The following is a 22,874-nucleotide window of genomic DNA, read 5'->3' as shown; positions in this document are numbered from 1 at the left end:
CAAGCAAGATTGATTGATGTTTTGATTACTGTCAGTGTCAAACGTCAAACAATAGAAGCTCAGTCGCGTTCAAGTTAATATGATTTTAAGGATCCTTAAAATCATTCCCGGCTCAGGAATAACCTCGTTAGATCCTTATGACAAGAAATATAATAAATACTAAATGCGAAATACCTACTCTTAGTTTTGGTCAGTAGTACCTATTATCTTTCAATCATTTTATGGTAATATGGAACTGGAATTAGTGTTTTTCCTGGTCCAATTTTCCTCAATAATTTTTATAGTAGGTACGAAGTGTTCAAAAGATAAGTGGTACCGACAAGTTATTTCCTACGTCCATACTCTTGGCACTTTTACCTTATAACCACATAAACTGATCAATTAACAATTTGTAGAGTAAGCGAATTATTAAATAAGTAAGAAGGTATATTAATAATTATAACAAAAAAACTAAACTTACATTCCACTGAGGCGGTTCATCATCCCACAGTTGAATTTTCGTGTATTCCTGCACTCCATCCTTATCGTTCCTGCTACGACGAAACATTTGAAAACATCGCTTGTCTCACTCTAGCGCAAAAGTAACAACTTTTAATAATACACTTATTTCTTAGCAACTTGTTTCCATAAGTTAAGGATACTCACGAATATTATAAAAAATGAAATTTTACGACCCAACTGTGTAACACTAAATACTGATTAGCACTTTATTATTTAATTTACCTCGATAGGTACCTACTATCTATACCTATATTATGAGAATCGTGACTTAAACGTGTTTTACGTACGTCGGTACGTGTTATCTTGACATACAATATGTTGTATGTGATACGCGCTATCAGTTGGTGTAGCATTACGCAAATGATTTTATTATAAATTTTGTACTTTTTTGTAAACCTACTACGACCATGTACAACTTAAGTAGGCTTGCACTTAGTCATAGTAATTACCTTGACCTTCGTGGCGCGGTGGACTTACAAGAAGGGGGGTCCTGGATTCGATCCCCTGCTGGTCCAAATCTGGCCGGTGGAAGGCTTCGGCCGTGGCTATAGTTACCACCCTACCGGCAAAGACGTACCGCTAAGCGTTATAGCAATTCAGTACGATGTCGTGTAGATACCGAAAGGGGTGTGAAGGTGATTATAGTCAAGGCCAAGTAAAGAATAAAAGAAACATAAAACCTCTATACAACATGATTTTAATTAAATAGTTCTATTACAATAATAATCGTCTACGCCTTGAGAGCGTCTTGCAGCCCGTAGCCTGGTCCGGTGGGCTCCTCCGTCAGAGATGTTAGACCTCCCAGCGGCTCCGCGGCAAACCTGCCATTCCTGTCACAACACATTATTATTATTATTTTACATCGGTTGACATCGGATCTACAGGGCAAAACACGATTACTAAATGGGAACCTATCAGGTCTAACAATTCGCACTAAGAATGTTAGCAATAAAATCTCGAGAGGCAGAGATTAAACTTGAGTGAAGTCCCGGACTTGTGACCGATGGATATAGGTTTAAAGACGTCTTTTAAATCTAGTTAACACTCCCCTTCTCCACTCATGTCTTTCTCACCGCCTATTCTAAAATAATCCATGAAGGATTATCCAACAAAACACCGCCCGAGCGGTCGCCTATATAGCCAGCCCTCGGTCTCTCACTACTCCCCACCTAACTCACGGAACACTTCGTACTATCTCGGCAGGAGAAGACACGAGCCAACCAATCGAATGACTCACGTGCCGACACATGCTTGACTTGAAGAGTAAGTTGGTGAACGCGTTACGAAAATTGTAATTGGGCGATGTGTGCTGCCATCTACAGGTATAGAGAATCAGTGTTTGCTATTTTAAACTACCAGTAGATGGCGTTCTTAGAGAACTTTGAAACAATCCCTTTTTGTACACTTCAAAAACCTGTTGTGATGCCGTTGTGGCTCATAGATGGCGCTTTGTTTATATTTTTTAAATAAGATCTACTTCAGTTGTGTGGTCTGAAGCATGCAATTTGTTTTTATTAAATGATTGGAGTCGTGGGCCTGTTGTATTTTGTCAACCCTGCCATCATGCAGTTACGCTAGGCAGGACATCAGCTCATAATAATTGGTTCATACAAATTTTTTCTTACGAAAATTTGAATTTTTTAACAGTGCCATTTAATATACTGTTAATTCTTAGTTTTAATTTATTTTAATTTATATTTATGTTGTGTTTGTCTCAATTGTACAAGAAAAAAAAAATAATAAAGCCATCTCAGACATATTTCAGTCTCAGAATACAGAAAGGTCTTATACATTTTACTGTCAAAATATTAATTGGCGTGGCTACTTTAAAATTTAGATGAACAGTATAAATTACTAGTAATAAGTCATTATGTATTTGACACAGAACAATATTCAATGGATAAGTTCCATGGCAAATTCATACTGACTTATTGTCTTTTATGATTTTTGTAAAATAAATAGCCATTGATTCGTATGAATCGTAAATAAAATAATACCGAACGCTACTTGGTCATCCAGATATAACAAATTGGTGTAGAATTTAGACTACCATACCTCGGCCCTGGTTTAGGTTTCTCGTCTCTCTTCAACTTCTCGATGATTTCTTTTGTGTCCTCAATCGTTAGGTCTTCCTAGAAAATAGATAAATACATATTTTTATATGTGATTTTTGATAGGACACACAAAATCCACTTAATAACGTCGTGCAGAGTTTTCCTTTGACTGCACCATATAATCAAAAGCATAGAAGATTATGAAACATTAGCATAATCATTTTTGAAACTCGAGTTTCGAGTCAATTCATTTCAGAAGACCTAAGAGAAGAGAGCTTGGTAGCTCAGTAGATATTATGACCACTTCAGTTTTTTCGAAACCTTTAGAGGGTGTAGGTAACAATTCAGTTTGAGGCACGCACCTCCAATTTTTCAATTATATACATTTAAAAAAATTAAATATCATTAGTCTCAACCAGTGAAGGAAAAATATCGTGAGGAAACCTGCATAACTGAGAATTTTCTCAATTCTCTTTGTGTGTGAAGTCTGTCAATCCCTATTGGGCCAGCATGGCGGACTATTAGCCTTAGCCCTCTTATTCTGAGTGAAAGTGAGTCGAATATGGGTTATTGATAATAATGAATTGTAGTATGTTCAAAGTAAAGTGTAAGAACACTTACATAGTAATCGTCGTTAACTTGTAACATAGGAGCATTCACACAGGCACCCAAACACTCTACCTGAAACAAAATGGTACATAATGTCATTTATTTATAACCATAATTTACACATCAATAGTCTTTTGTCTCTGCCCCTTAGTATAACCAAGGTTATACCATTAGGCTAATCAAGGTTGGTTAGCCCGTGTGGCTTCTAATTTCAAGGTGTTCTCACTCCAGATGTATGCTATACAAGGTGTTATGTAAATAGTCATTCAAATCCTGCAGGCTAATTCACTAACTTTGATGTATGTTATGTTAGTTGACATTAATACAACATTTAATAAAAATTGAGATTCTATGTTACCAATGTCATTCAGTGCCTACTTTGTGGATATCATACAGTAGGTAGCTGGCATTTCTCAGTTGATTTTATGTTTATTTTAAAAGGTTGTTAATAAAGACCAAATTAGTGAATAGGCCAGCTGGGCTATGAAGAGAAGAATATCTTAGCATTCCATTACAATGCAGGTGCCGAGTCCATCGCATGGTAGATTGAAAAACACCAAGCAAAGTCCAGGACTTGTGACTACTGGATGTAGAGTTAAGGAATTCCTTGACGATCGATCAACACACCCCTTCTCTGCTTGTGTTGTTAGTTTTTCGTCCTTTCCAGAATTTTTTAGTAGTCCAAAGTCGAATATTACAGTTATGGGTTAACTAATCATTAAAAAAAACTAAGTAACTATGTTAAAAAGTATTTACATATACCTCAGACACAGAGAACTTTCCACATGGACTATTCCCACCGACGTGGCAGCCAGTAGTATCAGTGATAGCTTTCAGAACAGCGTCTGACCCCCTCAACCAGCAGGGGGTTGTAGTGCATACTTGTAAATGATATTTGCCTATTGGCCGTCTGAAAAAGCATATCATAACAATACTTGTATAATTAATCTTTAATCAATCTAACAGAGATAGAAAAATAACATATTTGTCATAGGTATGGATTTAGGAGTTCTAAGGGCAGACAAAGTATTAAACAAAGTATGGTTAAATATAACTTTTAAAACTTCTAGAATTACTGAATATATTTGGATGAAAATGGCATAGCTATAGGTTATTTTGGAATGCCGCATTGGATACTTTTTATCCCAATTGTGTCATGAGAATAGTATAACATACTAAGGTCTATTGCCCCCTAGTTTAGTCTCAACAATGAAACCTACCAATATCTAGAAATTATAAGTCAGTGAGAAATTCAGAAAAAACTGTAGGTAACATAAAAAGCAGCTTACTCAGCATCTAATTCGCTTCTCTAGTTCTCTAGTAGGAGTGGTAGTAGGGAAGAAGTGAATTTACATGTTATGACTAGTTATTGGCAGAGCTCTCCTGTCAGAAACTGTCCTAAACTTACACAGCTCACTTACTCAGAGTGTAATGAATGATTGCAGATCTCAAGAAGGAAAAAATTTAAACAGCCATAAAATTTATTGAAAAACTAGCCTGTGAGTCTGATCTCATTAAATTTCAATTTTCTATAAATAAAAATCCATGGTTCCAGCACCAAGGATTTTTCTGGTAAGATAAGTATTTTTGAGATGATAACTAGCCTATGTTCAGCTGAAAGGTCCAATTTATATCTATACCAAGTTCCATACAAATCAGTTCAGTGGTATAGCCTTGACACAGTAACAGATAGATAAGACTTAGTTTCACATTAAAAATATAGTGCTGTTTGTATTGTAAGTATATTTATTTATTTGTGGAATAAAGTTTACTTTCTATAGATATTACCTTATAAACATAGTGTAAAAGGTAGCAACTTCATAAACTCTCATTTTCGGCAGGTTCAACATATCAGCCACTTTATGCATGGCAGAAATTGGGAGCCAACCACCATTCTGACGCTGCGCCAAGTCTAGAAGGGGAATCATTGCCCCCCTCTTGTGACCTTCGGGATATATGTTTAGGAGGGCATCTGCTCTCTGAAATCAAATTTGATTTTAATTATTTTTTTTTTTTTTTTTGTGGTGTTTTTTCTTTGCAATCTGTTATTAAAAACATTCAGCAAATGGTCTGTATGTTGTTGTTGACTTGAAGGGCATCACATCCAGTGACATGAACCCTATGTATTTTAATTATTAATATTGTAAAACTGACATATTACAGCAATGTGAAATGTCCCACTCGATCTGTTGCTGCTTCATTTAAGACATGGAGGGTTGCACTGGGTTTTAGTGGGTATTTTGGTCCTGGTCGGCAAGTCCCATATACTCTCTCGAGGGTACTGCACAGTGTCTTACGCGACACCATCAGGAGGGATGTGTAAAAGCATTTTCCAGCAAGAAAAAAAAAAGCTATGCTATCATAAAACTTGTTGGCCTCTGTGGTGCAGTGGTATGTATTTTGGATTTACAAGACAAAGGTCCTGGTTCGACCACAACTAGGCTGATTGAGGTTTTCTTAATTGGTCCAGGTCTGGCTGGTGGGCGGGTTCAGGCGTGGCTAGTTACAACCCTACTGGCAAAGACGTATCGCCAAGAATTTAGCTTATATAAATTTCATTCCTCATTAAGCCTGAGGTCCCTGATCAGATGTCAATTATGATAATAATGATTGTTAAAATCTAACGTTATCTACCAAAGTTTGCCAAACCAAATCAGAGTCATGTGGCTGGTCTAACCTGAAAATCTCCCCTTCTATGAGAAGGGAGGCTTGTCCCGCGGTGTGACATTTATATAATATTAATAATTATGCAGGAAGTAGGTGTGAAAAAGATTGGAGAAGGCCTTTGTCAAAAAGATTACTAGACTGTTATTATTATAATCATAATAACACATAAACATTGTTAGATTTGGGTAATACTTAGAAGCATTTAAAAATAACTTGTAAATTCATTTATTAGGAGGTTATAATATTATTGTTAGCTCAATTAAAACTAATGTGTATGTCAATTTTGTCGTGAATGAGCGAATTGAACGTTCTGATTCTGAATTTAAAAACCTTTAGGTTGGTAATGTTTTTAAAATAAGAACTTGATTAAATTAAAAACAAATAACTGTCACAAATACCTTTTGATTTTCGGCCGTGAATTCGAATGGTATACTAGGGTTGTCTTCTGGAGTGTCTCGGTGCACGAACAGGCTATCATGCTGCAAGTTTGCAGTTGTCTGAAGAGCCCTAGATGACACTCTCCACTGAAAAAATCACAAATTCAACAACACTTATGTCCATTTCTATCTGTCACTTTGTTATTATGTAATATTAATAATTTGAATTTAAGATAGCTACTGTTTTGTTGGTTAAACGTACCAAACTTTGAGTTCCAGTCCTGAGGCTGGATAACATGATTATTGTTTATTCAATTATATTTTATTGCGAAACACTTCGCGAAAACAGGCTGCACCACAATATCAATCAGTGTTTTTTTTTTTACTTTTGAATTTGAACTTTGAAGTTCGAGCTATCGTTCAGTAATCACTTGTCGACTGTCACGATGACGTTTTTCTTAACGTTCAGAAACTCAGCGTCTTGCAATCAAGGAACGTACGCAATCATCTCGCAACAGATTTAGTCAGCTGTTTCTTTTTGTATTATTTTATTATTTTGAACTTCTAAAAATTAAGTGATTTATTCTAAACTAGAAACTGGAAGTACCAAATATTAAACGCCTAACGTTTTTTAGTATCAAATTGATAGAATAGGCTTTTTGCTATAAATTGTTATTTAGGTGTTTACTTTAATACAATTAGGTTGACGTACCCAGTTAATAATATACCAATAAAATAAATAATACTGAGTTGGGAATTAGGATAGTACCTAATTAACGTGTTAGGAACAATGGAAATGAAAATTTATAGTAAGTACCCATAATAGGTATTTATGTATTTAATTATTGGACACTTTCCTTCTTTTACTGAAGTAACTACCTAGGTACCTAATCCGAATTCATGTGTATTGAAGTAGGTCTACCGTGTATGCACCTTTTCAAAAGAGTTCATTAAAATTTTTATAAACTTTTCGTATAGGTTTTATTAAAACAAAACGTAACCATAACGCGAGTCTGAATTTCATATTTTTATTAAATCTAAAAACAAGGCACAGGCTTTGCGCCATACAGCCTAATAGCGTTCATGCATAAGTTTTTTTTTCAAACCAACCTGGCACAAGTAGAACCAATAAAAAACTTTCTTTTTAAAAAACGAACCATAACGTGAGGTCTCTTAATAAAGCGCTATTGACTTTCGCTTCTAAACGTTAACCCGGTGGATATAAAAGGTATTTCTGAATGCGCTCGCCTATGCCTAGTTCCGTTCAAAAATGGAATAAGAGTAAAATGAATAGACAGAATTGGCAAAACAACGACGTTGTTGTTATGGCAACTGCCGCACTCGTACAGCTCGAGTATGTTAGGATTATTAAGCACAAAATACATACCTAGACAAATAAAAATGGCTACCTTAGCTATTCAGTTACGAATAGACGTCTGCACTTAAAATAGAACCAATAACAAGAGCTGTTTTAACTACCCCATCTATTGATGTACTTACAAGTTGCTGGCAACTTTATTTACTGTCACAGACGTTGATAATGGCCGTTGGTGTCGTGGTTAGCACGTAGATAACGAGGTCCTGGGTTTGAGTCCTGGATCGAGCTGTAACACTGAGCTTTACTTTATTTTAAGAAATTTTGATGTTGACATTATCATTAATATCCTATTTTAACGGCCTACTACAAAGCTATTAGCTAGGCTTCCATCTTTATTTATTTATTTAATAGGATAACCATAGTCAACTCAACCAGTGGATATGAAGGAGCCGTGATAGCCCAGTGGATTAAGACCTCTGCCTCCGATTCCGGAGGGTGTGGGTTCGAATCCGGTCCGGGGCATGCAACTCCAGCGTTTCAGTTGTGTGCATTTTAAGAAATTAAATATCACGTGTCTCAGTCGGTGAAACATCGTGAGGAAACCTGCATACAAGAGAATTATCTTAATTCTCTGCGTGCGTGAAGTCTGCCAATCCGCATTGTCCGTGGTGGATTATTGGCCTTACCCCTCTCATTCTGAGAGGTGACTCAAGCTCAGCAGTGAACCGAATATGGTTGATGACGACGAGTCAAGTTTCCTTAATGCGGCTCTGTATAGACCTTATCATGTTTGTCAAACGTTGTTTTAGTCAAACGCAAGCTGATTTAGCATTACAGAAAATAGGCTGAAGATGATAAAGCTTATTTAAAACACAAAGTAGACAGGTATGTCATTATTTAAGGAAAAGTCCAGCCCAACACTTCTCAGAGAGCAATCACCAAAGGCGATTGGCCACGGAGCGTTCACAAAATTAGATAACGGGACCCGCTGGCATCATTGATAAGAAATTAAATTCGACAAAGTAGGCGCCGTGCACGACAATGCAGACAAAATTGGGTTTTTTTAGAAAGCATATTGTTAGAACTATCTTGATAGCTGATGGCACAACTGTTAAAAGTAAAGCGGTTGTAATGCTGCATATCCAGCTCAAGCGTTTCTATATTACAGCCTTTCTTGATGAGTACTGTTTACCAACAAACAAATTAAAAATTAAGGTATAAATCACTAGTCATTTCACACCTAATAATAATTATAAATAACTTGTTCTTAAATTAATGAAAATAAATTTGATTAATAAACTTAAAACAATTAGATATGGTTAATATATTTTATATAACATTTTATAAACAAACCATACATAATTTAAAATAAATAAGTTATGAAATGACTTGTGTTTTTTACCTTCAGTTTTAATTTCTTTGTTGGTAAACAGTAGTCATCAAGAATGGCTGTAGTATAGGCACGCATCTTCGCTTACCAACAGGCACGACTCAAGACAAGCCCAGTATTTAATGTATACAGGATATAGATAAATAAAAAAAATAAAATAGATATATGAGTATTAAGGTATAATAATGTATGTATAATCGATGTGAATTGAGACTTACCACATACTTTACTATAACTCTCCCATAGATTAAATTATATTTTTTTTTTAATGAAAGAATCTAATCTGCCATAATAATTATTTATTTTCAGTATGAAAAATATATTATATGATACAGGAAATTTCTAAGGTATGCGGGTTTCCTCACGATGTTTATTCTTACCTAAATCGTGTAGAAAATGCACATTAATAATAAGGATAAGAAAATGTAGATTAGTAAATAGGTATAATATAACACAGAAAGAATATAGGCCTGCCTACCTTGCTTAAGTACCTACAATATAATAGAAATATTAGTTTCAAAGCCTTTTGCCACGATAACACGAAGACTCGAAGAGAAGCATATCTTCGTCGCCTATCTTTCATGGGAAGATAGCTTTAACATTAAAGCGTGAATTAGGAAAGTATTTAAGTATTTCTTTCTCAGTTAATTTTATTGTACTTAAGTAGGTAATATTCAAAGGGTCGCTATGAATGGAAAAACTTGAAATTCAGAAATAAAATAAAGGTCACAATGACGGAACAAACAGTTGGTCTCTGACAAGCATTTGGTCTATGCAACACCTGGTAGTGATTGTAGGTACTAGGTACTCATCATTTTCCTAAGCCCACCAACCCATATTGAAGAAGCGTGGGTATAGCTGCATATTATCCCCTCTTTTACAGTGGCGTAGCGTGCTAAATAAAGTCCAAATAAAGGGTAAAAATTTCTTATAAAAATGCTCGCTGGAAATAAATATGACAGTGACATATATAGGTATATATATATATTTATAGAGGGGACGTCTGACGAGGCCAGACGGGTGATCAGTCCTAAACAGGGACCATTCCACCCAATTCCCGTGGTAAAAGGACACAGGTTCACTGGTGTCTCAACAGTGTTCCCCCCTCAAATCTTCCTGTAGCCTTTGTGAACCTAACAACATCCCCTATACTGAGATCTGTCAGGTCTACTTCATTTAATGTATCCTTACCTAGTAACTCCCATCTTACCAGCGCGAACATGGGACACTCAGCTATAAAGTGATAACTGGTCTCCTCCTCACCACAACCTGGACATGGTGAATCTTCTATGATTTTCATTATCTTCAAGTGTCTATTGAGCAGACAATGTCCAGTTGTCATGCCTGCTACCAGTGCTATGTTGGGTCTGCTATGTAACAGTAGACAGTGACATAAGGGCGTACTCTTAAACCAGGGAAAAAAACTAAAAAGAGACTACCTACATTTTACTAATTTTGCTTTCACACGTAAGGGGCCCCTGTAGTCCGGAGGCCCCGTATCATTGATATGGCTCTTACAGCGGTAGCTACGCTACGCCCCTGCTCTTTTATAAGGAGGAGGTCTGTAATTCGTTAAAATAAGATAATGGTGAAGGATGCTGCAAAGTTTTATATTCTCAGAATCAAAGTTAACAAGAAAAGTGTCTATCTCCGATCAAAGACATTTAAAATATGCGCAGCTTTTAAACAAAGTATAAATGATTATCAAAGCGCTAACAAATACTTACCTGGTTCTGAGAACGTCTGTAGGTCGAATGTTTAGCATAATTCTCAAAGCTCGTAAAAAGCTAAAGGTCACCTAGTCCCTATGGTTACGTCAGATAGGTTAAGATGAACAATTCATGGTGATTTGGAGATTATTTTTAAATACGAAAATTCGCTAGTCTACTCTATTTAAATAAGAGAATATCTCTATTAATTTTCTCCATTAGTTATCTTATTAGTTCGAATAGAGATTAAAACAAAAAAAAACAACTAATTTACAGACTAGATTTATTTAATTACCTTTGGTGCTCACCCAAATATCTCAAAGAAAAACCGACAAATTGTTATTGATGAAGAATTGCTAACTCTACCTAGTAACTGCTTTCTTTAGTAATTAGTGCTTTCTTTAGTAATTTAAAGGTCCTACCTAGTAACCGTTTTCTGTACAAATCATCATCATCATCATCATCATTATCAGCCGATGGATGTCCACTGCTGGACATAGGCCTGGAAGCGGGCTAACTTGTTAGGAGGAGGATGACAATCCACACTCCTTTCGGTTTCTACACGACGTCGTACCGGAACGCTAAATCGCTTGGCGGTAGGTACGTCTTTGTCGGTAGGGTGGTAACTAGAGTGGAGCCTCCCACCTGGACCAATTAACAAAACCTCAATCTGCTAAGTATATCCTCAATGTACTAGTACTTTCATAAACAACTTCGTAAATCAAAATAGTACCTACTTTTTGTCTGATGTATTTACTTCTTTCTTCTCGGAAATCACTTGTTACATATTAGTTACTATATAAATACATGTTGCCTGCAGCTCACGCGATGTGAACATTTAGACAGATGGGCTAACAATAATTGTAAATAACTACTTTCAAATTATGGGTATTTGGTCGCTATACAGTAATTGATTTTTATTGCGCATTTCTTAAGTGGTAATGAACGAGGGAAGACGTTTCTTTATTTGGAAGTCGGTTACCTACCATATTTTAAATCAGTGATTAAAAGAATAACAAAAAACAAGATGACTTTACAGGCCGTAAGCTTACCAATCTTTGCCTGTTTCGTAGAAGGCAAATTAAAAAAAAAACTGTCTGTTAGGACGAAGCGTTTATTCGTTAAAAATTTTATAACTTTATAGTATTTTTACTAAATTTTTGAATGAAAAACATTGCATAATTTTCTAGACCAAACTTTTATATTACTAGTTTTAAATGATGTCACTAGATGGCGCTAGTTGGTTGGTTTTTGATACGAATATTATATTAAAGCTTGAGCTTTATGTTCTGTGGTTTTTATGAACATATTGATACTAATTATGTATTATTACCTATAAAAATAAGTACCTATATAGTTAATTATATTACTAAAAGGAATGATTAAATCCACAAAACGAGATTTTTCAACACCATTTTATAGACTTTAATAACAATAAATTAAGGCCAATTTTTTATAAGTATTTAATAGTGTTTTGTATATTTTGTATATTATAATATTGTTAAAAAATTAAAAAAAGGGGATTTAAATAAATAAGAGAATTAAAAATTAAGGCCAGATATTTTCCTTTGTATTAATTAGTTATTATTGGTGCTAGCAAACTTGTTTTAATTTTTAGTTATTAAAATGTGTGTTAATAATTAAAATATTTCCAGAAAATCAATGGTAGAAAAAGATTAAACATAAAAAACATGCATAATGATTTCCTATTCAATGAGTAGGTAGGTATTTTGTAGCAAATAACGGAGCATTTCGTTTGAATTTAATTACTTAACAAAGACTGCATAGCGATGGATTAATTGCACAAGTGCTTTCTGAAGTAAGCTCAAAAAGAATCGCGATATATACTGAGAGCTTGCAATAGCCAGACATACCTCAGTCAAAATCAAAATTCATTTATTTCAATATGGCTTATTTTAGCAACGGTGGAGAAAATTATGGATTTAGGACCGTGGTGGTAGCTGGTTTCAAAAGGTCCAGGGAATCAACCCTCCAGGCGATTTTTTTCTGCGCAATGTGAGAAATAATGTCACTTATAGCGACATAACCTTTTCTGACCCGGTGGTCAAAATTGGAACTAACGTCGCGGCGGCTGCCATATTGTAACATGCCTCGCAAGCTCCTCGTAGTGGCCGAACCTGCAGGCGCAGGTGTCTACGGCGACGAAGATGGCGACGCTATGAACTACTCAGTTACCGGATTTGACACCGCCCTAGCACAGGGCAGCGATGATGTTGCAGTCGGGCACCTGGACTTACACCCAAAATGACCCATAAGCCACAGTTCTGAACGCACGTATAAATCATTACATTAATAGTATTTGACAGGATGGACAACAAATGTTTGACATGTACTAAACAAAGTAAATACCATTTTATGGAAAATTATTCATCTTTCATAATTTTATTCGTCGAGTTTTCATTGTTTTTAAGATGTATTCTGCTATTCTTGGCGGAGACAAATCCAACGAATCAAAAACCATGAATATCGGTTCAGCAGATTTCGCGTTATAAGTGTTGTAACAAACCCGACTTTCTTTTTTATATATAGATGAGGTATGTGTGGCTGTTGCAGGCCAATACAGTTTAAAAGGATTTCCGCTTTAATAAACCGCGCGACAAGTGTTAAAGCGTTCGAGAACAGATAACAAAAAGAGAGAAAAAGATGGCGGCGATACGAAAAGAAGGTAAAAAGGCTGCCATTATTGCCTAGACCACAACTTTCTAGCTGCTCGGCCATTCGGAACCCGGAAAGAATTAAATTAGATTTAATAAGATACCAACTTACACGGGAACAAAAATTGATTTACCGTTTTAAATAAATAACAAAACACTTCATTACTGTTTGTTTTTTGTAAAAATAAAATGCAAGTTTATTTTTACATTGTTTATATCTAGGTATACTTATAATAAATTTGAAAATATAAGAGGTCAATTCTGTAGGTACATGAAATATATTTCCAAAATAACTATCAGCGGGTGATTAGTGATCGATACCGATGCCAAAAATGCAATCAGTATTTTTTTTTGTCTGTCTGTCTTTCTGTATGTTCGTTATAGGAACAAAAACTAAGTAAGTACTTGACGGATTTTAACGAAACTTGGTACAATTATTCTTCATACTCCTAAGCAGGTTATAGTTTTCATCAAGCTACGATCAATGGAGCAAAGCAGTGAAGGGAAATGTTGGGAAAACGGGAGAAGTTACTCCATTTTTACAGCGATACTACTGCGAGGGCTACTTACTGTGATTAAATAGGTCAAAGGGCGGACAGGCGTCCGCTAGTAGTGAATAATTTATTCATTTATTCATTTTCCGCGAAATAGCAACGAATTTAAGTGACAACACCACTGAAATACGACAAAAAATCCCACATTTCACTTGAAAACTGAGCATCTTTATCATCATTGATGTTGATTCTTCAAAGTTTCTTTCTTTTAATAGAAGATCCGTATCAGAAACGACCTTCAACCATCTGTTAAATGGATGATTACCACCGTACATATAGTAGGTTAAAAATATATTGCGAGTAGGTTGCTTGAAAATTTCCTCAATAATTAATGATAGTTCGGTCAGGAGTTTTGAGGTGTATTATATACATAAATATATAATGCAAGTGAACATAAAATTGTGGATGTGTGCGCTGTGTCGAGTAGCTAAATTTGGATTACTTTTTGCGGTGATTTTGTAGGCACGTATAATATACCTAGTATTAAATATCGTTGCCGAATACGCAAACTTGATCAAGATCGAGCGTCCACTCGGTTAAGTTCGGGTCATCATTCCGAGCCGTAACTTCGGCGGTTGCGTAATGGTTCAAAAAACATAAACAACACACTCGCCGAAGCTTACGAGACATCGTAATTGTTCGAAAACACAACAAAAAACTTTAAAACACGAATCAACCGCTCTCGCATGAATGGGACAGCCCAAACGACCGGGAAAACGATAAAAACGACGCTCCATATTCGAGAAATGATTAAAAAAGAACGAACGAACGAAAAGGATCGAGACCAAGTTCGCGGCACGTACCGTGTCTCGTTTAAAAAGAGAACTATCCTACCGGAGCGTGAATGAAAAACGCTCCCGCGTCGGCCGCGTAACCGTAATCTGAACGTTATTATTTTTATTTTTCCGAATGCCTGTAACTTTTTTATTATTATTTTCGTCTTATTCGTCTTATTATTATTTCTGTTATTTTACTCGTTTATCGTGCGTCGTATGTAGGTCAGGAGGTGTGGACTTTTTTTTGGTTTTTCGTCGCAAGGTCGATGCGTTTGCTTGTTTTGCGGCGAGATGCGTATCGCGAGGTAATTACAGTTTACTTACACTTTCTTACGTGTCTTTCTTTTGCGGTGGACTCTTTTATCTGTTAAAGATACAATCTAAAGATGATCGGCTGGGCTGATTGAGGTTTCCGTAATTAATCAGCCAGATCTGGCTGGTGGGAGGCTTCGGCCGGGGCTAGTTACGACCCTACGGGCAAAGACGTACCGCCAAGCGATTTAGCGTTCCGGTACGGTGTCGTGTAGAAACCGAAAGGGGTGTGGATTTTCAACCTCCTCATAGCAAGATATCTCGCTTACATCTTAGATTAAGCTAAAACAACGAAATTAAAAGCACTTTTTATGTACCATAGCTTAGACAATTTTTGAACAGGGATCGAACCCACGACCTTCAGTCCTTTTATACCTTGGAGCTATTGAAGCTTCATTTAAAAGCTGTTTAATAATAAAATAAGGCAATTGAATCTACATTACGAACTATCCATTGTCGGTATTGACTAACATAGATATATTAACACGTAGATCATCACTATCAACATGTTTTAGGCCTCCCCTTATATGAGAAGGGATATAGAGCTTAGACCCACCACACTGCTCTAGTAGAAGTTGGCACCCTAAGGATAACGTTAGATTTTGTGATCATTATTATCAGAGAATAGTGATAATGGCCAGGAAGCGAGAAGGAATGAGAGCCATGATAGCTCAGTGGATACGACATCTGCTTTCGATTCCGAAGGGTGTAGGTTCGCATCTCCAACTTTTCAGTTGTGTGCATTTTAAGAAATTAAATATCACGTGTTTGAAACGGTGAAGGAAAACATCGTGAGGAAACCTGCATACCTGAGAAATTTCATAATTCTCTGCGTGTGTGAAGTCTGCCAATAAGCATTGGGCCAGCGTGGTGAACTATTGGTCTAACCCCTCTCATTCCGAGCGGAGACTCGTACTCAGCAGTAAGCCGAATATGGATTAATAACATCAAGCAGTTTATAATGGTTATCGCAAGAGGTACCTAAGAGTTAATTTTACCAACTTATCTGAAGATTCTACGGCGCATCACAAAGGAACGGTCTCTTTGCTGGAGTGGTGTAGTGACTAGTCACGAGCCACGACCTATGCCTTTCATACCAGATGTGAGCCAATTTAAAAACTATAATTTAGAATTGAATTCTCAAGAGAACGCTCAAAGTCACTTAGCGGACGATGGAGCGAACTGCTTGGAGTTTCTCTGCGCGATCGACTCAGAAATGAGAGATCCGTAGAAGAACCAAAGTCACTGACATAGCTCAACAAATCGCGAAGCTTGTTGCAATGAGCAGGACATATAGTTCGTCCGATGGACTTTGGGGTCCCAAGATGCTGTAATAGCGACCCCGCGCTGGAAAGGGCAGTGTTGGTCGATCACCCACTAGGTGTACCGAAGACATCAATCTGGTTGCAGGGAGCCGCTGGATGGTGGCGGCTCGGGTGTTTGGAATTCTATGCAAGAGGTCTGTGTCCAGCATTGGACGTCCATCGGCTGTTCATGATGATGATGATGAATTTAGAATTGAACCAATCAAACTCAAGACCTCTATTTTGAAAACTGTTACCACAGTGTCACAGGGGTCGTAGTTTGTTGAATCTATAGGTCTCCATATCATTGTCGAAGTACTCTTGGTAGTTCCAATGAGTGTACTACTGAACTAATTCGTATCTCATTCATACAAAAACGTAATCACATCGCTCTGTGAATTGTCTATTGGAAAACTGATTGTTTCGTTTATGTGCTATTCAAATTTTAAATAGAGGGCTATGTGCGTAGATATAGAAAAAAATAGACTACTGTGTACCGTTACTATACCTTAGTTAACTAACGGCCGTTTTCCTATCTATCCGCCATTTCGCTTACTAAAGTTAAGAAAATCTATCTTTCTGTTCTTATCTGCTTTTCAATAATCTACTGACAGATAGTTGGACGACGTAAAGATAGTTTGATTGTTACTGATAGTCGAGGATAGCTATCTATCCGTAATCTTGGGTAGGTTATTGAAAACCGCTGTAAGATATTCAATTTCGACTTGTTTGTTACATGTAGCTAAGCGTGACAACGTCTTATAATTCCATGGAACCGGCAGCTCACTCGAAAAAAGATGACGTCATGCGTCGTTCCCTCGTTCTAGGGTCGCCAACTTTTTTTACAAGAAATAAAGTATATTCTGGTGTATGAAGATTATAAGACAGTATTTTAGAAAAACGAACATTTTCTTTTGAAAAGCGCAACCATTCCATCAGTTTTTTTTTATGATATGTTGTTCATCTATCATCAGTAAACCGATTTTACAGACAACCGTTTTTTTTTGTCTAACATAATATGTGGTAGGCACGCACTCAGTACCATATTTATGCACTCGACTTCGTCCGCGAAGGTAATACTGGCGCTTCTAAATTGAAAAAAAAACTTTATATTATTTTTATACGGAGGAAAGTTTTCTCATTTGTTGTATATTTTCTTTTTATAGTTTATATTACGTAAATGACGTTCATCGCTGATACATGTTTGCAACAAAAACCCAGCTAAGAGTCTTTGTCATACAAGCGATGTTTTGATGCAATTGGATCGGCTTTCATCTTCGCACAAGAAGTAGAATTCATTATTTTTATAATTAACATTGTGACGAATGATGATGATTATTGCCAGCTCTTCTCAGCAGAATATGCCTTCTGAGGGCCAAGTGTCAGTTTGAATCTGTTACTTTGATAGCGTTAATGTAAACGCGAATTTATATGGAATTGAAACAGTTGTGCAGTAGTGCCACTAGATGGCGCTGTTCCAATTCCTTAGAAATTCGCGTTTACGTTAACGTGAAAGTAAAAAATAAAAATATTGAAAACTCCCACTAGGCACACTGAACCGGTGGTAGAGTTTTTTTACAAAATAGCGATAGCGAAAGCCTACTTGAAATGAACTTTTGATTTTTAATTTTTAGGTTCTGTAAGGACATTTTTTCAGAGAACTGCATTATACATGTTTTGGTATCTACACACCAGTGGCGAAACCGATTCCCTTCGGGTTACCGTTTAAAAATCAATGCATATTCAATATTGTAATGTATGTTGTATATACGAGTAGTATGTATGAATATGAGAAACCATTGCACGCGGTATGAATTTTCTTTTCTTTGAGTTACCTTCTACAATGTTCCAACCTTCGGCACTGCTACACACGATACTTTTAAGTAGTCAGTGGACCCTGGAAAAGAGAACGGCCTCCGTGGCGCAGTGGTATGCGCGGTGGTTGTATAAGACGGAGGTCCTGGGTTCGAGCCCCGGCTGGGCCGATTGAGGTTTTCTTAATTAGTCTAGGTCTAGCTGGTGGGAAGCTTCGGCCGTGGCTAGTTACCACCCTGCCGGCAAAGACGTACCGCCAAGCGATTTAGCGTTTCGGTACGATGCCGTGTAGAAACCGGAAGGGGTGTGGATTTTCATTCTACTCATAACAAGTTAGCCCGCTGCCATCTTTGATTGTATCATCACTTACCATCAGGTGAGATTGTAGTTAAGGGCTAACTTGTAAAGAATTAAAAAAAAAAGATAAGGGAGCAAAATGACAGCCTCAATAGCTCAAACTTACCACAGAGAGCTCGTAGTTTGATCCCCGCCCTACTAGTCTATTGTCGTACCCACCCCTAACCCAGTATTTTCCATCTAACTGTTTTTTTTTATTCTTTATAAGTTAGCCCATGACTACAATCTCATCTGATGGTAAGTGAAGATGCAGTCTAAGATGGTATTTATGCGTATGTTTATATTGATATACATAAATAAATTTTGATAAAAACTTATCCGATTTGGATGATTTTCACTTTTCGTTGTATGAAATGTGAATGCGATAGTAAACTTTTCGTTTACATTACGGATAATGGATTTGGAAAAACCGTTCCATTAAATGGACTACATAGGTTTTATTTTAAGTTAACGACATGTTTTAAATACGAAATGGTAACATAGAGCTTGTAATTTTTAATTAACAACAAACATTCATATTCGTGCTCACTGTTGAGCACGAGTCTCCTCTTAGAATTAGAGGAGTTAGACTAATAGTCCACCACCACATACACGTATTGTCAGACTTCACACACGTAGAGAATTAAAAAATTCTCAGGTATGCAGGTTTCCTCATGATGTTTTTCTTTTACCGTTTGAGGCATGTGATATTTAATAACAGAAAAGTTAGAGGTGCAAGCCTCGGAACGGATTCGAACCTACGCCCTCCGATTCAAAGGCTGCGGTCATATCCACTACTAGGCTATCGCGGCTTAAATTTTAATCTATATCTTGGAGAACTTAACGATATGTCGAATAATGTTTTGTACGTTTTCAAAAATCAAAACAATCATTATATGATGTTAAATACTGTTAGATGTGTTACTAGGTCATGAAAAACGAGGCGCTCAAGTGAGGAAATTTCCACATCTCAATGTTAGTGTTGTGGTCAACAATGAACAGTATTTAAACAAATAATACCTAAATATCGTCTACAATGTCGAGTTGTGAGTTCAGGAAGTGTAAAAACTATAAATACATAAATATATAATGGAATTAAAGACAAAATTATGCATGTGTGCGCTCACTTTTGTAGCCTATTATTCGGATCACTTTTTGCGGTGTTTTTGTAGGGACGTAACCGATCTATAGGATAAAATTATCATTGATTGTAGGTACGTTACAAATCAGACATGTTGTACATATGAGCAATGATATTTTATACTATAGATAGGGCATTAGCTCACCTAAACTGAGGCGGACTTTGTATAACTGTCTTAATTTCATTGTTATACAACGAAAGTTATTTAAACACATAATACCTAAATATTATCTACAGTATCCAGTTATGTATTTAAAAAGTGTAAAAATTATTTGTATGTACATAAATATGTATATAATGTAATTAAACATTATATAATTCGGATCACTTTTGCGGTGATTTTGTATGCACGTAACATATCTATAGTATGCAAATAATCATTGCATGCGAGTGTATTTCACTATGTACTCGTAAATTCACATAACCCATTCTCGGGCAGCAAACAGCTCGCCACTGCTTAACGCATTTAGTCATCGTTCCCAGTAAAAAGTAAAAATAACTTTGACCAGACTCTGCATCTGAGTCTCAAGGCCAAATCCTGACTCCTGGCGAAAGGGACGGACATACACAACTATATCACGCGAAAGCGAGACAGACAACACAGTGTCTTCGTCCTTTGAAAAGGGAAAGTGGTAGTTTAACCACTGGTGAGAGTGAGATGAAAAAATGTCCGAAGGGCAGAGCGGGATGGGTGTTGCTATTAAGCGTAAGTGTGATAGGGATGGGGGATGGAAACCGGTTAATTTTGAAGGGCTCGCGGTCCATGCTGATGCTGTGACTTGATGTTTATGATTATGTATTGATTCCAACTGAGTTATGGTTTGGTTGGACAAAGAAAAAGGTTTGTTGCTAGGTCAAGTGCCACGATGCACTAACCTTGGGCCCTGGCTTCGCTCGCGTAATTTTAGGCTATCTAGCACCACGCACCAGGTTGATGACCTCCGTGGTCCAGTAGTATGCGCAGTGGATTTACAAGACGGAGGTCCTGAGTTCGATCCCGGGCTGGACCGATTGAGGTTTTCTTAATTGGTCCAGGTCTGGCTGGTGGAAGGCTTCGGCCGTGGCTAGTTACCACCCTACCGACAAAGACGTACCGTCAAGCGATTTAGCGTCGTGTAAAAACTCCCTCTAACAAGTTAGCCTGCTTCCATATTAGATTGCATCATCACTTACCATCAGGTGAGATTGTAGTCAAGGGCTAACTTGTAAATAATAAAAAAAAACCATAGAAATCTTGTTTCATGTTGTGAATGCCTTGCGGTCTTTGCCATAACCCTGATGTTTAGGTTATCATCATTATATGGGGATGGGAGGTATATGGAGCTTATACCCATCACGCTGCGCAAATGGGGGTTGGCGGGCTTATGGTAACGAAAACGACCATCATTATCAGCCTATTTTAATGGCCCACTACAACGCCAAGCCTCCCTAAACGAAAGGAAGTAGCTTAGGCCCACCGCGTTGCTCCAATTTGGGGTGACGGGTGATAATGTTAAATACAATAACGATCACTACTAGATTTTAATGATAATGATCAAACCGGATGGCTTAACTTGCTCCGAGGCACAGAGGTATAACACTCACCAATTCCAAATACCAGAGATAATAGAAACAAAAGTCCAATATTTCATAGCCTGACCTAAGACTCGAACCCACGATCTCGTGATCCGAAAATACACCGGCTTACCACTGAACCAGAGTCATTGCCAATCAGGCATATACCACTAAACAATAATAATATTTTCAGGTTGTTCTTTTTTAAAATTTAATTTTTTTTTTAAATATAATACAAAACACTATTAAAAATTTGGCATGCACCTCCAATTTTTCAGTTGTGTGCATTTTAAGAAATTAAATAACACGTGTCTCAAACGGTGGAGGAAAATATCGTGAGGAAACCTGCATACCTGAGATTGTTCTTAATTCTCAGTGTGTGTGAAGTCTGCCAATCCGCATTGGGCCAGCGTGGTGGACTATTGGCCTAACCTCTCTCATTCTGACCCGAATATGGGTTGATTAGGATGATAGTTAAAAATTAAAAAAAAAATTCAACCCCCACTAGGTGGACCGACGACTTTAAGCGGGTTGCAGGGAGCCGCTGGATGCTCGCATCTCGAGACCGTTTTGTTTGGAAGTCCATGCAAGATGCCTATGTCCAGCACTGGACGTCCATCGGCTGTTAATGATTATGATTGTTGTACGTGACTTTCTTTCACACAAAAAAACCTCAATAGCTCCACGGTAAAGGGACCGGCCGAGGGGTCGTGGGTTCGATCCCCGCCCGCTGTACTATTGTCGTACCCACTCCTAACCCACGGGAATACTGGTCGTATGAAGAAAAAAAAAGTTCAAGTTATTCTTCTTTGCTGTTTGTTAAGCTCACTCAACTACCTCGTTTGTGCAAAGGTTAGATTATGTGGGTATCACGATTTCTTGGGTTCGAGCCCTGAGTCGGGTTAGGAAATACTAAGTGTTTCTTCCCTCCTTCAGTCTTGGTGGTGCTACACCCCCTCGGTAAGCACTATAAGCCGTCGATTCCGGTAATTTTTTTTCATTTTCCAAAAGTTAGAACTTGACTACAATCTCATCTAATGGTAAGTGAATGCTAAGATGGAAGCGGGCTAACTTGTTAGGAGTGGGATGAAAATCCACAACGATTTCGGTTTCTACACTTCCAGTTCTAAATCGCTTGACAGTACCTATGTCTTTGCCGAGGCCTCCCACCAGCCAGACCTGGACCAATTAAGAAAATCTCAGTCGGCCCAGCCGGGGATCGAACCCAGGACCTCCGTCCTCGGAGGGAGGATAGATTACAGAATCAAAGTGTCAAGCCTGCCGACTCGCTTTGAAAAAGCGTGGCGAGTCCTTGCTCCAAATGCCCTTCCTGGCCCTATATTAGACCATTTAAATGACCTGAAGGGGTTTTAGAATCGCCTTTGGGCGATGAGCAAACACTACCAATCTGCCAATCCGCATTGAGCCAGCATGGTGGACTAGTAGCCTAATTCCTTTCATTCTGAGATGAGAATCGTGCTCAACAGTGAGAAGGATGATGCATTTTACGTACGAATTGTATAAAATTAAGAATAATACAAGTTATTAATGAGGCAGTGTAGTTTTTTTTTTATATATTCTTTACAAGCTAGTTTTGCTTCTATTCAGTGTCCGCTACTGCCTATGAGTATTTTAACCGCTGATTGTTCTGTAAACGCTACAGCTCGTAGCTTTGGCCACAGCGGTCGCTGATTCGCGGCATCGGGTCAGCCCAGCTCAAGGTCAGGGAGCCTGGCACAGGGGACCCATGGAGCCTATTCAACTGCTTTAAGGATTTATAAA

At 37.4% G+C, this 22,874-nt stretch overlaps 1 protein-coding gene across 1 annotated transcript; it reads right to left on the bottom strand.

Annotated features, from left to right (window-relative positions):
• Positions 1–1,181: 1,181 nt before the first annotated feature.
• LOC112056078 (NADH dehydrogenase [ubiquinone] flavoprotein 2, mitochondrial) lies at positions 1,182–6,628 on the bottom strand. Its single transcript, XM_024096421.2, has 7 exons — positions 6,471–6,628; positions 6,230–6,355; positions 4,953–5,143; positions 3,927–4,074; positions 3,177–3,236; positions 2,557–2,633; positions 1,182–1,331 (listed from the first exon to the last, which is right to left on the bottom strand). Exons 1-7 carry the CDS (start codon positions 6,504–6,506, stop codon positions 1,232–1,234), a joined length of 738 nt encoding a protein of 245 aa, XP_023952189.2. The 5' UTR covers positions 6,507–6,628; the 3' UTR covers positions 1,182–1,231.
• Positions 6,629–22,874: the final 16,246 nt, after the last annotated feature.

The sequence above is a fragment of the Bicyclus anynana genome, chromosome 15, assembly GCF_947172395.1.
Source record: "Bicyclus anynana chromosome 15, ilBicAnyn1.1, whole genome shotgun sequence".
In the NCBI taxonomy this organism is placed as follows: Eukaryota; Metazoa; Arthropoda; class Insecta; order Lepidoptera; family Nymphalidae; genus Bicyclus; species Bicyclus anynana.
This window is presented reverse-complemented; position numbering and strand designations above follow the sequence as displayed.

What these genes read in the sequence shown, in the direction of transcription:
- LOC112056078 (XM_024096421.2), bottom strand. Translation starts at nt 6,506, where the DNA reads ATGTTATCCAGCCTCAGGACTGGAACTCAAAGTTTG. An exon ending in GAAAGTTCTCTGTGTCTGAG is followed by an intron (nt 3,237 to 3,926) that starts GTATATGTAAAT and finishes ATTTTGTTTCAG; the next exon opens with GTAGAGTGTTTGGGTGCCTG. An exon ending in AAACCTAAACCAGGGCCGAG is followed by an intron (nt 1,332 to 2,556) that starts GTATGGTAGTCT and finishes GTGTTGTGACAG; the next exon opens with GAATGGCAGGTTTGCCGCGG.